The sequence below is a fragment of the Grus americana genome, chromosome 3, assembly GCF_028858705.1.
Source record: "Grus americana isolate bGruAme1 chromosome 3, bGruAme1.mat, whole genome shotgun sequence".
In the NCBI taxonomy this organism is placed as follows: domain Eukaryota; kingdom Metazoa; phylum Chordata; class Aves; order Gruiformes; family Gruidae; genus Grus; species Grus americana.
Genome location: NC_072854.1, coordinates 97,424,680 through 97,439,116, shown reverse-complemented (window position 1 = coordinate 97,439,116; position 14,437 = coordinate 97,424,680). Strand labels below are relative to the sequence as shown.

At 44.4% G+C, this 14,437-nt stretch overlaps 1 protein-coding gene across 1 annotated transcript in view; it reads right to left on the bottom strand.

Annotated features, from left to right (window-relative positions):
- The window catches only part of LRPPRC (leucine rich pentatricopeptide repeat containing), a 90,922-nt gene extending 85,303 nt beyond the window's left edge, over positions 1–5,619 (bottom strand). The window contains exon 1 of the mRNA XM_054819245.1: positions 5,449–5,619. Coding sequence (XP_054675220.1) covers positions 5,449–5,558 — 110 coding nt within the window. The 5' untranslated portion in view covers positions 5,559–5,619. The remainder of the gene's footprint in view (positions 1–5,448) is intronic.
- Positions 5,620–14,437: the final 8,818 nt, after the last annotated feature.

Below are 14,437 nucleotides of genomic sequence, written 5' to 3'. Positions count from 1 at the left end.
TATGAAATAGTTTTTAAAAAACAAAACATGGTCAAAGTAGAATAATGGTAAACTTAATAGAGTTAAAATTCATTAGTGTACATAAAAAGCAATACAGACTTAACATTAGTTAAATTTACTAAATATGACTAAATATACCACCTGAGATCTCAGCATGGTTCACATGACTGCTAAACAGTATTTCCCCTGACTTAACTATGGTCACCTACAAAAAAAGACCACAACGTTCAGGCCACTGTATCCTTGTTTCAATGAGATCCAGCAGGATCCCACAAGAGGGAAAATTTTATGGTTTTTTTCATATAGACTGAGAAACCTCAAATTTCTTGGAGAATATCTGAAAAACTTTGCCTAAGTGATTCACAAGAAGTAAAGCAGAAAAACTTTGCTTTGTGCTATTTCTTAGGAAGTTTCTAGGCATTTTATGTGTCAGTAATAAGTGCAGCTTGTGAAACTTTACCACGAGAGAGGGTTGCTTCAGTATTACAAAAAGCAAGTCTCCTGAATGCCTCCTCTGCGTTTAAAGCCCATTAATTCTATCGTTTTGCTACTGTAATTAAGTGTTCAATTCTACAGTTTCATCCACCAATGATGGATTGCTGAGTACAATAGTGAATAGCCAAACGCACCTTGTTTGCAGCTAATTAAAAAAAAAAAACAACCCATGCATTAAACCATGAATCATTTGGGTTTTTAACTTATGGCTTACCCCAAGATCAAATCGAATCCCTCCAGATCTGAAACAAGATTCTTTAAAAGGGTATATTCTCCCACCCACTTCACCAACATGCTTCAATATTGTACAAACACACCACAATGTACCAAAAGTCAACAGTCTTTGTAAGTACAACTTGAAAAGCATTGCACACAGCACCCTCTTACCAACTTCCTCAGCAATCACTCCTCTGATTAGAACACAAATCTCGCAAAATGTAGGTTTCACTACAGCACAATTTGCAGTTTGGGGAGATGCTCTTTGCTCTGCAGTCCTGAAAACCAACGTCTAAACTCACAGACAAGAGTTTCAAACTGAGGAAGTGGCAGCAAGGCCAAAGATGCCTTGCAAGACTTGCATGTAGAGATTCCACTTGATTTTCCTCCTCAGCTATACTTTTATGGTCCACACGTTAGGAGGCTAATTGTTCTCCTTTTCTCTTAGGACAGATAGGGTGTCGACTTCAGGATGAGCTATTCTACCACTTGCACGTGTAAAAGTGCAGCTCGGCAATACAGCTGCACTGATCTAGTATCACACAGTCACCACGCAGGGTTTCCTCGTCTCCTTTTGCCTGTGGTTCCACCCTTTTAGAGTTCATCAGATCCTTAACTGATCCAATAAAATCTGTTGATCTGTCAGAAAACTTTTTTTTTCTTGCAGTCTAGCAAATGAAGTCAGCCCAGTAATTGGTTCGAGGCACGCCCTGATTTAGAGCAGGACAAGCCCGCCAGCAACGTGAGGGCGGTCAGTGTGAGAAGAATGGAGCCAATACCCTTCCTCCCAACACTAACTTTCCCACAGCAGCAAGCTGTAACATCAAACCACAACATAATCACCTAGAGTATGTAGAATAAAGTCCCCAAAAGATGTTCTGATATTAATTCAAAATCTACTCTGAACACTCGTTGATTGAGAGGTTTGTTACAGCATTCCTGACAGTCAGCTACTAGCAGCAAATTTAAGCATCTCTTCCCTTAGCGAAGCTTCTGTGAACAAAGTTCCGGTAAATAATTTGTACTACATAAATCAGCTCAGTGCTAAAGTTTGCTGTTGTAGATCTGAAGTTTGTTGTATTGGCTTGTCATGGTTTATTTATCTTGTTATAATTGCATGGCATGAGAGTGACGACATGTAACATACAGCTCAGTATATTTCACATTTCATACTAGAGGTAGTCAAGTGAAATAGTAAATTTGCCTTAGATCCAATCTGATTTTCTATAAAATGCTTCTCAACCATCCAATGCATCGGATATCCATCTACTGTCCTAACGCATTTTCAGAACTTCAGATTAAAAATCAGAGCAGTTAAGATGCTTTGATAAAATCTCTTCTGGAATGTGAATGGTTGCTGTTTCAAGCCTCTAAAGAAGTTAACAGATTTTGCAACTTTTCTGTAACCATTTTGTAATGAAAGTCTCAAACCTGCCTCTGAACTGACTTTATGTTCAATGCTAAAGGAACTATACCAAGCACATGTAAACATATAGTCATTTACCCAGTTCTCTCTCAAAATGTATTATTCCTTGTTACTTATTTACTCTTAAAACTGTGGAGTTTTTTTCCCCACTATTCCAATTAGAGCTTTATCAATATTCTCTGGAATTTACTGCAGCGGACTGCATTTCACTCTCAAAATACCATCTTCAGACCTGAACAGCAAGTACAGCAAATTTAAACGTTGTCCATATGTCATTCTAGTTCTTCAAAAGAGGTCCATTTCCAGAAATTAAGGCTTAAGTAGAAAAAAACAACAATGAATAGTTACTTAAGGTAAAACATGAAATGAAATTATATGCTTATATGTGCAATTTCAGTTCATAAATGTTACCCTTGTTTTACACTTTGGCCCTAGAGCATCACTTGTGCACTAGGATGCCTAAACCCATATAGTAAAAAGTGACAGCAAGACAAAGATTTTAGGTGAAAAATTATCTTAGGAATGAAATTACTGGATAGAAAGAATGCACAAATTTAGGTGTGCTGCTCAGTCTTACTCCAATATAATTCACAGTTTAGACCGAAACCTAAAAGCTATGAAACAAATACCACTGCTGTTTCCTGTGAATGTGTTCTCTACCAAGCACCTTTCTCACATACTTTACTAAATCTAGCCTCAGAATTAAAGTTTTCAGCATGATCACTAAACTATCCCACATATGACCCCATTTATACTTGAAAATACAGAAGAGTATAATTTGGTGCAAGAAAATGGTGTAATTTGGGGGAGAGAGGAGGGGAGAGAGACAAAAACCAAAACCAAGTTGTTGGAGCCAAGTTATCATTGCATAAAGAACTTTTCAATTTTTTTCCAGAAACACAGATCTAGAAAAAAAAGTGCTGTTAGCGCTTCATCAAGTCATAAGTGAATTTCGGTGATTATTACTTCTTGCAACAAACTGATTTAGGAAATTAAGCTTCCAGTTGAGGAAAACAAAAATCAGCTGAATTACCACAAAGTAGAAAAGTTTATTCATGATTTGCAGCTAACTGAATGTGTGGTTCTGTTGTCAACCACACAGCAGATGTCTTCCTAGTTCCCGGTCCTTCCCGCACAGGTCTATTCCATCCTTTTGCACCAACTTTACCATTTAACAATCTGTTACACTTTAACGACTAAAACCAGCAGAAAACTGTATTCTTTTTTAGGTAAGAATTCAGTCAGGCTACCAGATAAAATCAGCTTACAATTGGTTTGATAGGCACTAAAGCTAGTGCAGGTAGCAACAACTTCCTTATTTCGGTGGTGACACTTGCCTCTAGGAGTTCTCTACTGCTGACTCTCATCCATTCCCATCCCTTCTCCTGAACCAGCTCTTGAACTCACCAGGTCCTCTGCTGAATATATTTATCTACCTAGGATGGCAGAAAATTGTTCTGGTTTTCTACCAGGAATTAACTTACATTAACTTAGAGGGACCACCAGAGCTACAACAAGGCACAAGCAAGACTGGACAGAAGAACTTTCTCCCTGTGGTAGCACTAAGTTGTTATGTCAGCTCATAAAACTCAGTGTGTATACTTTATGCTTTTACATTCTCAAATTTTATGCAAAAATTTTTCTATAGCATCATTTGGACATTTAACGAGAGATTAATTTCAAGCTGAATCACTAATACTAATTAAAGCCACACTCTGATACTTCTTTTCAGATAATAATGCGGTGTTCCCATATTCAGTGGTAACAGCAACATTAGCTGCTATATGAATAGTTCATAAGGTGACACTTGTACACACCAGAAGCATCACATCCCCTTCCCACCCACACTGGATCCTCACTAGGTTTTGCAAACACTGGAAAAAAATAGAGCAAACATTTGTATCCTTAGAGGAAACTGATCTAAACTTCTATTTAGCTATTTATATTTACAAATTACTTGTCTAATTTTATACAATTGTTTAGTTAACAACTGTAATTATAATCACAGCAAGTCATTTGACATAAATGAAAGCTAAGCATCTCAACCCATTCCCAACTCCCTCTTCTAAGACTTAAAAACTGGACATGGTGGAAACCAAAAATCTAACCCCATCAAGGCTCAGAAGTCATAAACACACCTTTCTTTCATTTACAAGCAGCCTGAGAACTTGTTGACAACAAAGTAACTCCTAACGTTAAAAAAGTCTGCACAGATCTGCTAGGTGTAACAACATACTCACTACATGCAATACAAAAAATATATACCAAACTCCTTGACATAGCTATTATCTGCACAAGGTACTTCCTTCTCAGGACAAGTCAAGGAAAAACTTATGGAAGCAACTAGCTTGCCTATATAACAGAATGCTAACATCACCCTCACAATTTATAAAAAAACCCTAAACAGTGCACGCAAAAACCCGTGAAATAGCATATGTTTCTAACACGTTTGTTCATGTATTCATGGCTGAGCCTTTTGCTCCTCCTACATCCAAGAGGTATGTCCTCAAAACAAAAAACATCCCAGACGTGGAGCTGCAGTGCACATCACTGGAGAGAAAGCTTTGCTCTCCCAAAACTAACTTTTTTTTTTAAATTAGAAAAAAATTAAAAGTGTACCCATGTTAAGAAAGGGTGGCATCTCCAAACCTCCTGCAACCAACCACGTATTAGCGTGGCCAAAACAGCGACAGGCGTGCACACAGGTGGGGTGAGTTTTCCACCCTACCTGCGTGCTGGAAGAGAGGGAAGCACAGCAAAGGAATTAAGGTATCGCTCCCGATAACAGACAGAGCAGAGCCTGACGGGCACGGGGAAGAAGCCCCGATTCCAACTGTGCGTTACCCACACTCAATCACTGCGATCTCAGCGTAGCCTCCCCCTCCTCCTCGACTCCCTCTGTGCACAGTTTGTCCCACTCCAGCAGCATCCCCCGGAGCAAGACCCGCCCCTTGCTCCTCACACAGAGGAGCGCACTCCGCCTTCGCTTCAGCCCAACGAGACCCGGCTGCCGAGCGGCGCTGCGGAAGGACCGGTCCGACCTCGCCGACCCTGCCGGAGGGAAGCGGCTCTCTCCCGCGGCCTTTGACCCTGAACTAACCCTGCCGCGCACACGCGGCCCTAGGCCGCAGGGCTCCCCGCCGGCAGCCCCGGGAGACGCCGCAGAAGAGACCAAGGGCACTGGCGGCTGGGCCGCCTGGCGCGTCCGCGGCCCTTGGCCACGAGCACCGCCGCCTCAGCCGGCCCCGCCGCCTCAGCGGCCTGCCGGCGCACCGGCGGGGACCGGGCAGCCCCGCGGCGCAGGGTCTCACCTGGCGGGGGCCGGCGGGCGGGCGGCGGCGGCAGCGGGCGGGCGGAGGAGGGGCAGGAGGCGCGGGCAAAGCGCCCGCAAGCGCCCAGCGGAGCTCAGTAACGCAGCCATGACCGCCGCGCGCACCGGACGCAAAGGAACACGTGAGCCGGGCACCCCGCTACTGCGCAGGCGCACCAGAGGGGGCGAGGGGGCGGTGGGCGGTGGCTCTCCGCCTCCGCCGGCCCGCGTGACGGGAGGAACCATTCCCCGCAGGGGGGATCGCGGGTCCCGCTTTCGGAATGGGCCCGCTCAGGCACCAGCGTGATTCTAATTCCCCCCCCCAGGCCGCTGATGGGACATTCCACGCAAGGTCGGCGGCGCAGCTCCAACGGCGGGTTGGGTCGATCGGCAACCAACCCGGAGTTGCTCCAGCGGAAGGCAGTCGGGAGGGTGCCGTTAGCTGAGGGGAAAAAGCGTGGGCTCGGCGCGTTTCGCCGCGCTCCCGGAGCGAGGAAGCAGGGGAAAGCTCGGGCTTTGCGCGCCTTCCGTGCAATTCCGCGATCGGTATCGGTTGGCTTGGGAGGGTCTCGCGGGTGGGTAGCACCTGCTCGTCCTTACCCGCGGGAGGAAGTCACGTGGGTGAACGGGCGCGCGCGGCGGGCGGCAGGGCCTCGCTGAGGCGAGCGGTTTCCCGGACGGAGTGGCGGGGAGCGGGCGGGCTCTGCCCAGCCCTGTCCTGCCTCGGGGGGCTGACGGGGACCCGGAGCCGGCGGTGGCTGCCCGGAGGAAGACAGGCTGTTCCCGGCGGCTCCCGCTCGCTTAGGATTGTAGGCGGGAGGGAGCTGCCGCTCGCTGGGTTATTTCAGACGCCGGTAAAAACGCAGCGGGCGGCGTGCAAGTGCGGGAAGAAACCCTTCAGCACGCTCTGGTCGAGATTAAGAAAAACTCCGTCTCGACCTTCCCATTAGTTGGGTCGTACGCCTTGCTCCAAGAAAACAGCGGCTGCCTAGTCGGGCTGGGAAAGGCAGTGGTGGGCGTCAGCCCCCGCAGGGGCCTCTGCAGTGTCCGTCCCCAGCTGCCCTCCCTGCTGGGAACAACTGGGCGAGAGGGAAAAACCTTAATTAAAAACTTTTTGACGGTAAATCTCCACCTGAGCTTGGCTGTATTTACTAATGTGCCATCTGCATTCGTGTTTCATTTTGGCGTGCAAGTTAAAGCTGGTTCCTACGACATAAAACACTAGACTAGATAGATACTTGTAAGTTAGATGCACATTTTCATAGAAAAAGCATGTAATTATTTTTGCCATAAACTGCAAATAATTACTCCAGAGGAAAGACTGTTCATCAAAAGAGAAGAGATTGATTTTTTCAAATCAATTACAATGTGCCATTTCCTATTACACTTTACTTGGTAAGACTTTTAAAGTCTCCTCAAGATGCGAAGGGCTCAGTTTTTAAAAGTTGTGGTTTATAAGAAAGTCCTGGATGCTCGAGACCTCTCCTAGTCAAGCCATAAGACATGAGCTACAGCTAATAAGACGATCTTTGTAATGTTACTGGTTATCGTGGTTTCTACCGTGTCTTACAGTATTTCACAGAATACAGAGTTCAGTCTGAATAAAGAAGACCGAGATGAGTTTTTTAACCCAAGTACAAACCTAGTAGCATTCATGCTAATTATTAGGCTGGCTTAGGTATGTGCTTACGAAACTTGATTGTGGAGTAGAGCCCCTGGGACCTCGCTGTAAAGACACAATACAAAAGTGTCTACAATGCTTACAATAAGGACCAGAAATGATAAGGCAAATGACTGGAAGAGTAAAGGAAAATACCAAGATGACATTGCTCAGCATAATAGTAGGTTCTTGTTGCTGAGACTTCACTGCTACTGAATCAGTAAAGAGCAGTTTTAAGAAGTGTTTTGAAGGAGAACAACGAGACAGATGCTGACCAGGAATTCCTCTGAAGGCCAAAGAAAATGCAAAGGTGTTTGACAATTTAGGAAGTAGATAACGGGATCTGAAGCGATGGGCTGCTCAGAGAGGAGTTGTCTTTTCACTACTGAGTGAGGGGTCATAGATATGATTCTGTAAAGACAGCTATGTCATGTGAAGAGGAAAGGAAGTCCTAAGGAATTAATTCAAAATGTGATATACCTGAAGCAGTGGACTGAGGAAATTCAATTTGCTGAAGTCTCTGAATGGATCTGGGGGTCTAGATCACATTTATCAAGATCTGAAAAAGGGAAAATTTTTAATCGGTAAATTGAGACATAACGTTTAGAGTCTAGGTGAGAGCTTTAGTTCTCTGGATGAAGAAAACAAGTTGTGTATTAAATATATTATTCATGGAGAAAATTATTGCTGCTCATATGCGAGAATCTAGAGAAAGCACTGTCACCAGGAGTAGTTGAGAAACAGGAGCAGTTACTAGATGAAGAGTGAAAGTTTTATTTCAGCCATGTCATGCTTGAGTTGTACACGAGATGTGAATGAGGCACCAGGATTTCAGTATGGACAAAAAACTTGAGATAGATCTGTGGGTCCTCGGCACAGTAGCTATGCTATATTTGTAGAAAAGATTATCCAGAGATGAAAGATACAGATTGTGTTGGGTTTGCGTGGCAAGGTTTTGGTAGCGGGGGGGGCTACAGGGGTGGCTTCTGTGAGAAGCTGCTAGAAGCTCCCCCTGTGTCTGACAGAGCCAATGCCAGCCGGCTCCAAGACGGGCCCGCCGCTGGCCAAGGCCAAGCCAATCAGTGCCTCTGTGATAACATATTTAAGAAGAAGAAAAACACTTAGAGAGAGAGAGCTTTTGCAGCCAGAGAGAGGAGTGAGAAGATGTAAGAAACTCTGCAGACACCAAGGTCAGTGCAGATGGAGGGGGAGGAGGAGCTCCAGGCGCCGGAGCAGAGATCCCCCTGCAGCCCGTGGTGAAGACCATGGTGAAGCAGGCTGTCCCCCTGCAGCCCATGGAGGAAGGATGAGGGGGTGTAGCGATTCCACCTGCAGCCCGTGGAGGACCCCACGCCAGAGCAGGTGGAGGCACCTGAAGGAGGCTGCGGCCCGTGGGAAGCCCACGCTGGAGCAAGTTCCAGGCCGGACCGGTGGACCCGTGCAGAGGGGAGCCCACGCCAGGCCAGGTTTGCTGGCAGGACTTGTGACCTCGTGGGGGACCCCACGCTGGAGCAGTTTGCTCCTGAAGGTCTGCACCCCGTGAGAGGGACTCCATGCTGGAGCAGGGGAACGATGAGAGGAGTCCTCCCCCTGAGGATGAAGAAGCGGCAGAAACACCGTCAGATGAACTGACCGTAACCCCCATTCCCCATCCCCCTGTGCTGCTGAGGGGGGGCGGAGGTTGAAGCCGGGAGTGAAGTCGAGCCCGGGAAGATGGGAGGGGTGGGGGGAGGTGTTTTAAGAGTTGATTTTATTTCTCATTCCTCTACTCTGTTTTGCCTAGTAATAAATTAGATGAATTCCCTCTCTAAGTTCGGTCTGTTTCGCTCGTGACAACAATTAGTGAGTGATCTCTCCCTGTCCTTATCTCGACCCACAAGTGTTTCGTTATACCTTTTCTCCCCTGTCTGGTAAATGAGGGGAGTGAGAGAGCGGCTCTGGTGGGCACCTGGCCTCCAGCCAAGGTCAACCCACCACACAGATCCAGAGATATAGAAAAGACCAAAGACACAAACATATCCAAAGAGGGGGGTGAAGATACTCATCCAAGTAGGAGGATTGCAAAAGATGCACCAAGGAAAGGAATGAGTCGTAGAAGCCATAGAAGGAAAAGCTGCGATCAGCTGCATAAAGGACAAGTGAAAAATCAGATATGAATGAGTCCAGGCTAAGAGAGATGGGAAGGAAAGACGTGTGGCAGACAAGGGACCAGGAAAAGGAAGCAGTCTTCAGAAACATGGGTTGTTGGTCTTGCCGACCAAAAGAAAGAATTGACAGAAAGCTCCAGGCAAGCAAAAGAAATCCTCTGCTGACTTCAGGCAGTTTGGATGTGAGTGCTGTGTGTCAGGGGGTAAGATGATAACAAAGATCGTAGCTACTTGCCTTTATCTCATATAAGAGGTTTATGAGATGTTAACCTTTGAAAAAATGATACGTGGTCTGTGCTTGCAGGCTGTGCAATGGGGTCTAGGTGAATTCCACAGATCCTTCCAGGGTCTCAGAGGTGTTGAGCTATCTGACAAAGCCATTAAATCCCTGTTGGAAAGCTGGGGCTCATTTCTAGAGTTTTGAAGGCAGGAGGTTTTAAGGTAGGCACAAAACATCTTGTGGTGTGTAGGAGGCACCTCTTGCTCCTAACCTCCCAATAGGTTTGACTGTTCTCTCCCATTCTGTAAATTAACATGGCCTCATCTAGAGGCAGCTCTGTGCAGATGGCACCCGCGCAGTAAGGCAGGAACGTCCATCTTCCCACCAAGGTTGTGCATGGTCCAGTGGGGTGCATGGTCTATGTCATGCAATGGGGAGAGGCAACATAGTTCCCAGCATTTATTTAGGGGCTGCCGTCATCTTGGGAAATGGACTATCAGGAAGGTTTGCCATGGAGAGAATAATTTGGGGCATTTACCTGAGACTTTGGGGGAAGGTAGGCCTTGGAATTGAGAAGATGATGAGATATGTATGTATTTGTATTGTTAATATTGGTTTTATTTCTGATGTCTGAGTAAGGAAAACCTTAGATTTCAGACTTAAGAGAATCTGGTATGAAGAATATGCATTCTTGATATATCTTGAGGGAACATGACACAGAAACCAAAAAGTGACCTTTCCTCCCTATGACTTGTTCTCCAAACCTGACTGAAAAAGTTTGCTTAAGCCTCTTGCCTCAGGCATGCAATTCATGCTGAAGCAATAGAGCCTCTGAAAGAGATGATTCTCAAGGCAGTAAAAGACAGAAGGATAATGATGAACGTGCTTCTCTGTGGTTCTTTGGATGTTTACATATATGTCTAGCTATAGATATAACTATATACAGATACTCTTCTGTGGCAGCAAAGAAAATCTAAGTCTAAATTCACACTTGCTGAGGTTTTCGTACACTTTTTTATATCTTATTTCCATTTTGTTCTGAAAGGAGAAAGTGGGATCAGCTTAAAATACTCACAAGATTGTGAGAACCTTCACATTTTTCTGTTGAATCGCTTGATATTTCTCAGATCTTGTGAAAATGCACGTTTCAACTTCATTTACCAAAAAACCCTTAAACCTGAGAATGTCTGATGAATTTAGAGAAAAAATACTTTGAAAGAGTGGTTTTTAAAACAAACTTATGACTTTTAGGGCTTGGATTGCTTAATGCTAGCAATAATGGATTTTCTTCTCTGGGATATTTTCCAGAATCCCACATTGCCTCCAGCTTTTAATACTTAAGTGTCCTTCAGCTCTTGTAATTTGGCCAGTGTTGCCTAACATACAGCAGAGCAGATTCTCCATGAAAAATCTCTAGTTGCAAATAAAATTCAAGTCAACAAGTTTTCTGAACTAGTCAGGTTTTATTTTGAGGGAATGAAAATGAAGTAAGTTCAAGAGCTATAGAAGTGAGATGGAGATGGTACGAATGGACACATTGTTCAGAAGGAAAGTGGAAAAGGGTTACAACAGAATAATTTGGAAGGAAGGAAGGAAGGAAGGAAGGAAGGAAGGAAGGAAGGAAGGAAGGAAGGAAGGAAGGAAGGAGGGAAGGAAGGAAGGAAGGAAGGAAGGAGAAATCTGTGAGATGGCAGTAACTGAGTAACTGGTAAGGCTGCTGACTGTGGATGGAAAAGGGATTGCTGTTCACCTCCCAGAAACAAGATGAAAGTAAGCACTTTCAGGAAGACGGTGGGAAGATCTGTGGGGTTTTTTTCATGGACTTTTAAGATTAAATTTTGTTGCTCAGATGCCTTTAGGGACTGCTTGTCTCTCAAGTGTCAACTGTTTCTCCTCTTCCTCCCCCAACAAAAATGCTCCCTGTATCCATGCTGTAAATCTGCTTAAGTTTAAGCCAATCTCGGAATTTCTGGAAGCCTGACTGCATAGCTTTGATGGCATGGCATATTGTTCTGGGTCTGGCAGGGTGATGAAGTTGAACTGAGGTAGTGCAACAGGAACAAGCAGTAGCAAGGAAAAAATCAAAGAGCCAAATATTAGGATTTGTAGGATAATACCTAAGTGTCTTGTTAAAATGACAAATAAGGCAGCAAACCCAAGAACTGGAGAAAGATGGAGAATAGACAATTTGAATGGAAAATTGCTGCTTGAGCATCCTGTTGATTTCCATATATCATGCTCGGTTTTTATGTAAAACAATTCCTTTCCAAAGGCCAGTGGTGACTTAATCTCTAACAAACTGCTAAATTAATTCCTTATTGTATGTATCTGTTAGTTAAAATGTTTCTGCAGGCAAAAGTATGCCTTTGCTGTTGTTTGATCCCACTCAAAATCTTTGATGAGCTCTTTTAGAGCTGTATTGCAGTGTAAAATAATTATTTCCACTGAAGATGCAAAAGAATTTAGCTCCCTGTTCTCCTCAGCTATGTTAGTTTTGCAAGGTTAGTAGAAATTTTAATAAGTAGTAGAGCCTTTATTTTTGTCACCAAGTCAGCAGATCTTATCCTGGCTATCTACGGGGAGTAGATCTGATGAGTAAGAAGGTGCTTTTTTTATATAGTTACTTTTCAGAGGATCACAATTTGAAAATGGTTGTGACATAACTAGGTCACATCTGAAATTTTTCTATAAGCTGCATAAAATGAGAAGTTGAGGTAGCTGCTTTTGTCAGAAGATATATTCTTAGAGCTGTAGTGAATCATGTAGTTGAGATTTGCATATTGTACTGTTACTGAAAACTGGAAAACAGTCATAAATCTGTAACTGATTAGTAGTCCTTCAGTATCTTAAATCTGTTGCTTTTAAATAATAAAAAGTAAGAATTAGGATACATAGATGCACGTGCATCACATATTGTGTTTCTTCTGTCATTGCCTTTGTTTTGCATTTTTAATTGTGGGCATGCTGTACTGCAAAGAGTATCATGGCCCAGGGTTTGGCTATTATGAGTGTTGGAGGGGAGAAAATAGTAAGACAAGTTTGAGGAATGGTAAAACTGTATTTTAGCTACCTGTAGCTCCAGTACGTAATAAGCCATTTTCAGATTTTGATGCATGCTTTAGCTTTTGGTCGGAAACAAGAATGGAATGATTCAGAGATCATGCAGATTGCTAGCTGGACTGGGAAATTATAATAAAACATGATTCATAAGCTTACAGGGTTTACTTTAGATAAGAATCCTTATGCTATTTTTTATATCGGTGGGCATGCTGGCTGATTCTTTCTGCCAAATTTCCTCCTATCCCAAACAATGAAAAAAATTTATAATTCTGGATATAAGACAGGTCAAGTGAGAGCGTCTAAAGTCGAGGCTTCTGCTTTGGTTCAAAATATTTGAGGTTTTCCTACAGATGTTCTAATTTATCTTAATGGTTACTGAATATTTTTTAGGAGTTGGGCAATTAGTCATATGTGATCTAGAAGGGTTAATCCAAAGGCTACTTAGAGTCTGCAAAACCTAATCCACTAATATTAAAACAAATGTTAAATCCCTTGGTGTATGCATACAGTATATGTATACATCACTGGTATACATGCCAGGGACAGATACAGCATGCTACTACATATTTGCAGAGCTCATTTGTCTGAACAACATTTAATTTAGTTTCATTCAGGTTATTCAAATAAGATATGGGTGTCTAAAATGATAGCTAGATTGTTATTTTTATGAACAATAATCAAATTATTTTTTATTGTGTTAAGAACTCCCATTTTTCTGTTTATTTCTCTTCCCTCAGGATAAAGCTGCAAACCTGACTGCCCGAGCAGACAGAAATATCCGTAGAGGTGTAAACAAGCATTTGGAAGAGCAGAGAGCAAGGATCTCTTAAAGCAGATCAGCCACTGATGGAAAAAGTTTTTAATTCTTTTGGCAGCTGATCTGCTTTGAGAGATTTTTCTCCTCTTGCTTATTTTTCCATCATCCCTGCTGGATGTTTCTGCCCAACTGGTTAAGTCAAATGCCAAATCCAGTGTTGGCATGGCTGTGCTCGAACTGAGGGGTAATTTTTCCAATTGTGAAGGCAGGACAGAAACAATCGAGTTTTTACATCTTTTTTAAGCGCAAGTACTGGTTGTGTTGCAAGACAGAATTTACAACTCAAGTGTCAGTTAGTCATTGTGGTGGGTTGACCCTGGCTGGAGGCCAGGTGCCCACCAGAGCCACTCTCTCACTCCCCTCATTCACTAAACAGGGGAGAAAAGGCATAACGAAATGCTTGTAGGTCGAGATAAGGACAGGGAGAGATCACTCACTAATTATCGTCACGAGCAAAACAGACTGAACTTAGAGAGGGAATTCATCTAATTTATTACTAGGCAAAACAGAGTAGAGGAATGAGAAATGAAATCAACTCTTAAAACACCTCCCCCACCCCTCCCATCTTCCCGGGCTCAACTTCACTCCCGGCTTCAACCTCCACCCCCCCTCAGCGGCACAGGGGGACGGGGAATGGGGGTTACGGTCAGTTCATCACACGGTGTTTCTGCCACTTCTTCATCCTCAGGGGGAGGACTCCTCTCATCGTTCCCCTGCTCCAGCATGGAGTCCCTCTCATGGGAGACAGTCCTTCACGAACTTCTCCAATGTGGGTCTCTCCCATGGGCTACAGTCCTTCACTGCTCCAGCGTGGTCTTTTCCATGGGGTGCAGAGCTTCAGGAGCAAACTGCTCCAGCGTGGGATCCCCCACAAGGTCACAAGTCCTGCCAGCAAACCTGCCCTGGCGTGGGCTCCTCTCTCCACGGGTCCACAGGTCCTGCCAGGAGCTTGCTCCAGCGTGGGCTTCCCACGGGCCGCAGCCTCCTTCAGGTGCCTCCACCTGCTCTGGCGTGGGGTGCTCCATGGGCTGCAGGTGGAATCTCTACACCCCCTCATCCTTCCTCCATGGGCTGCAGGGGGACAGC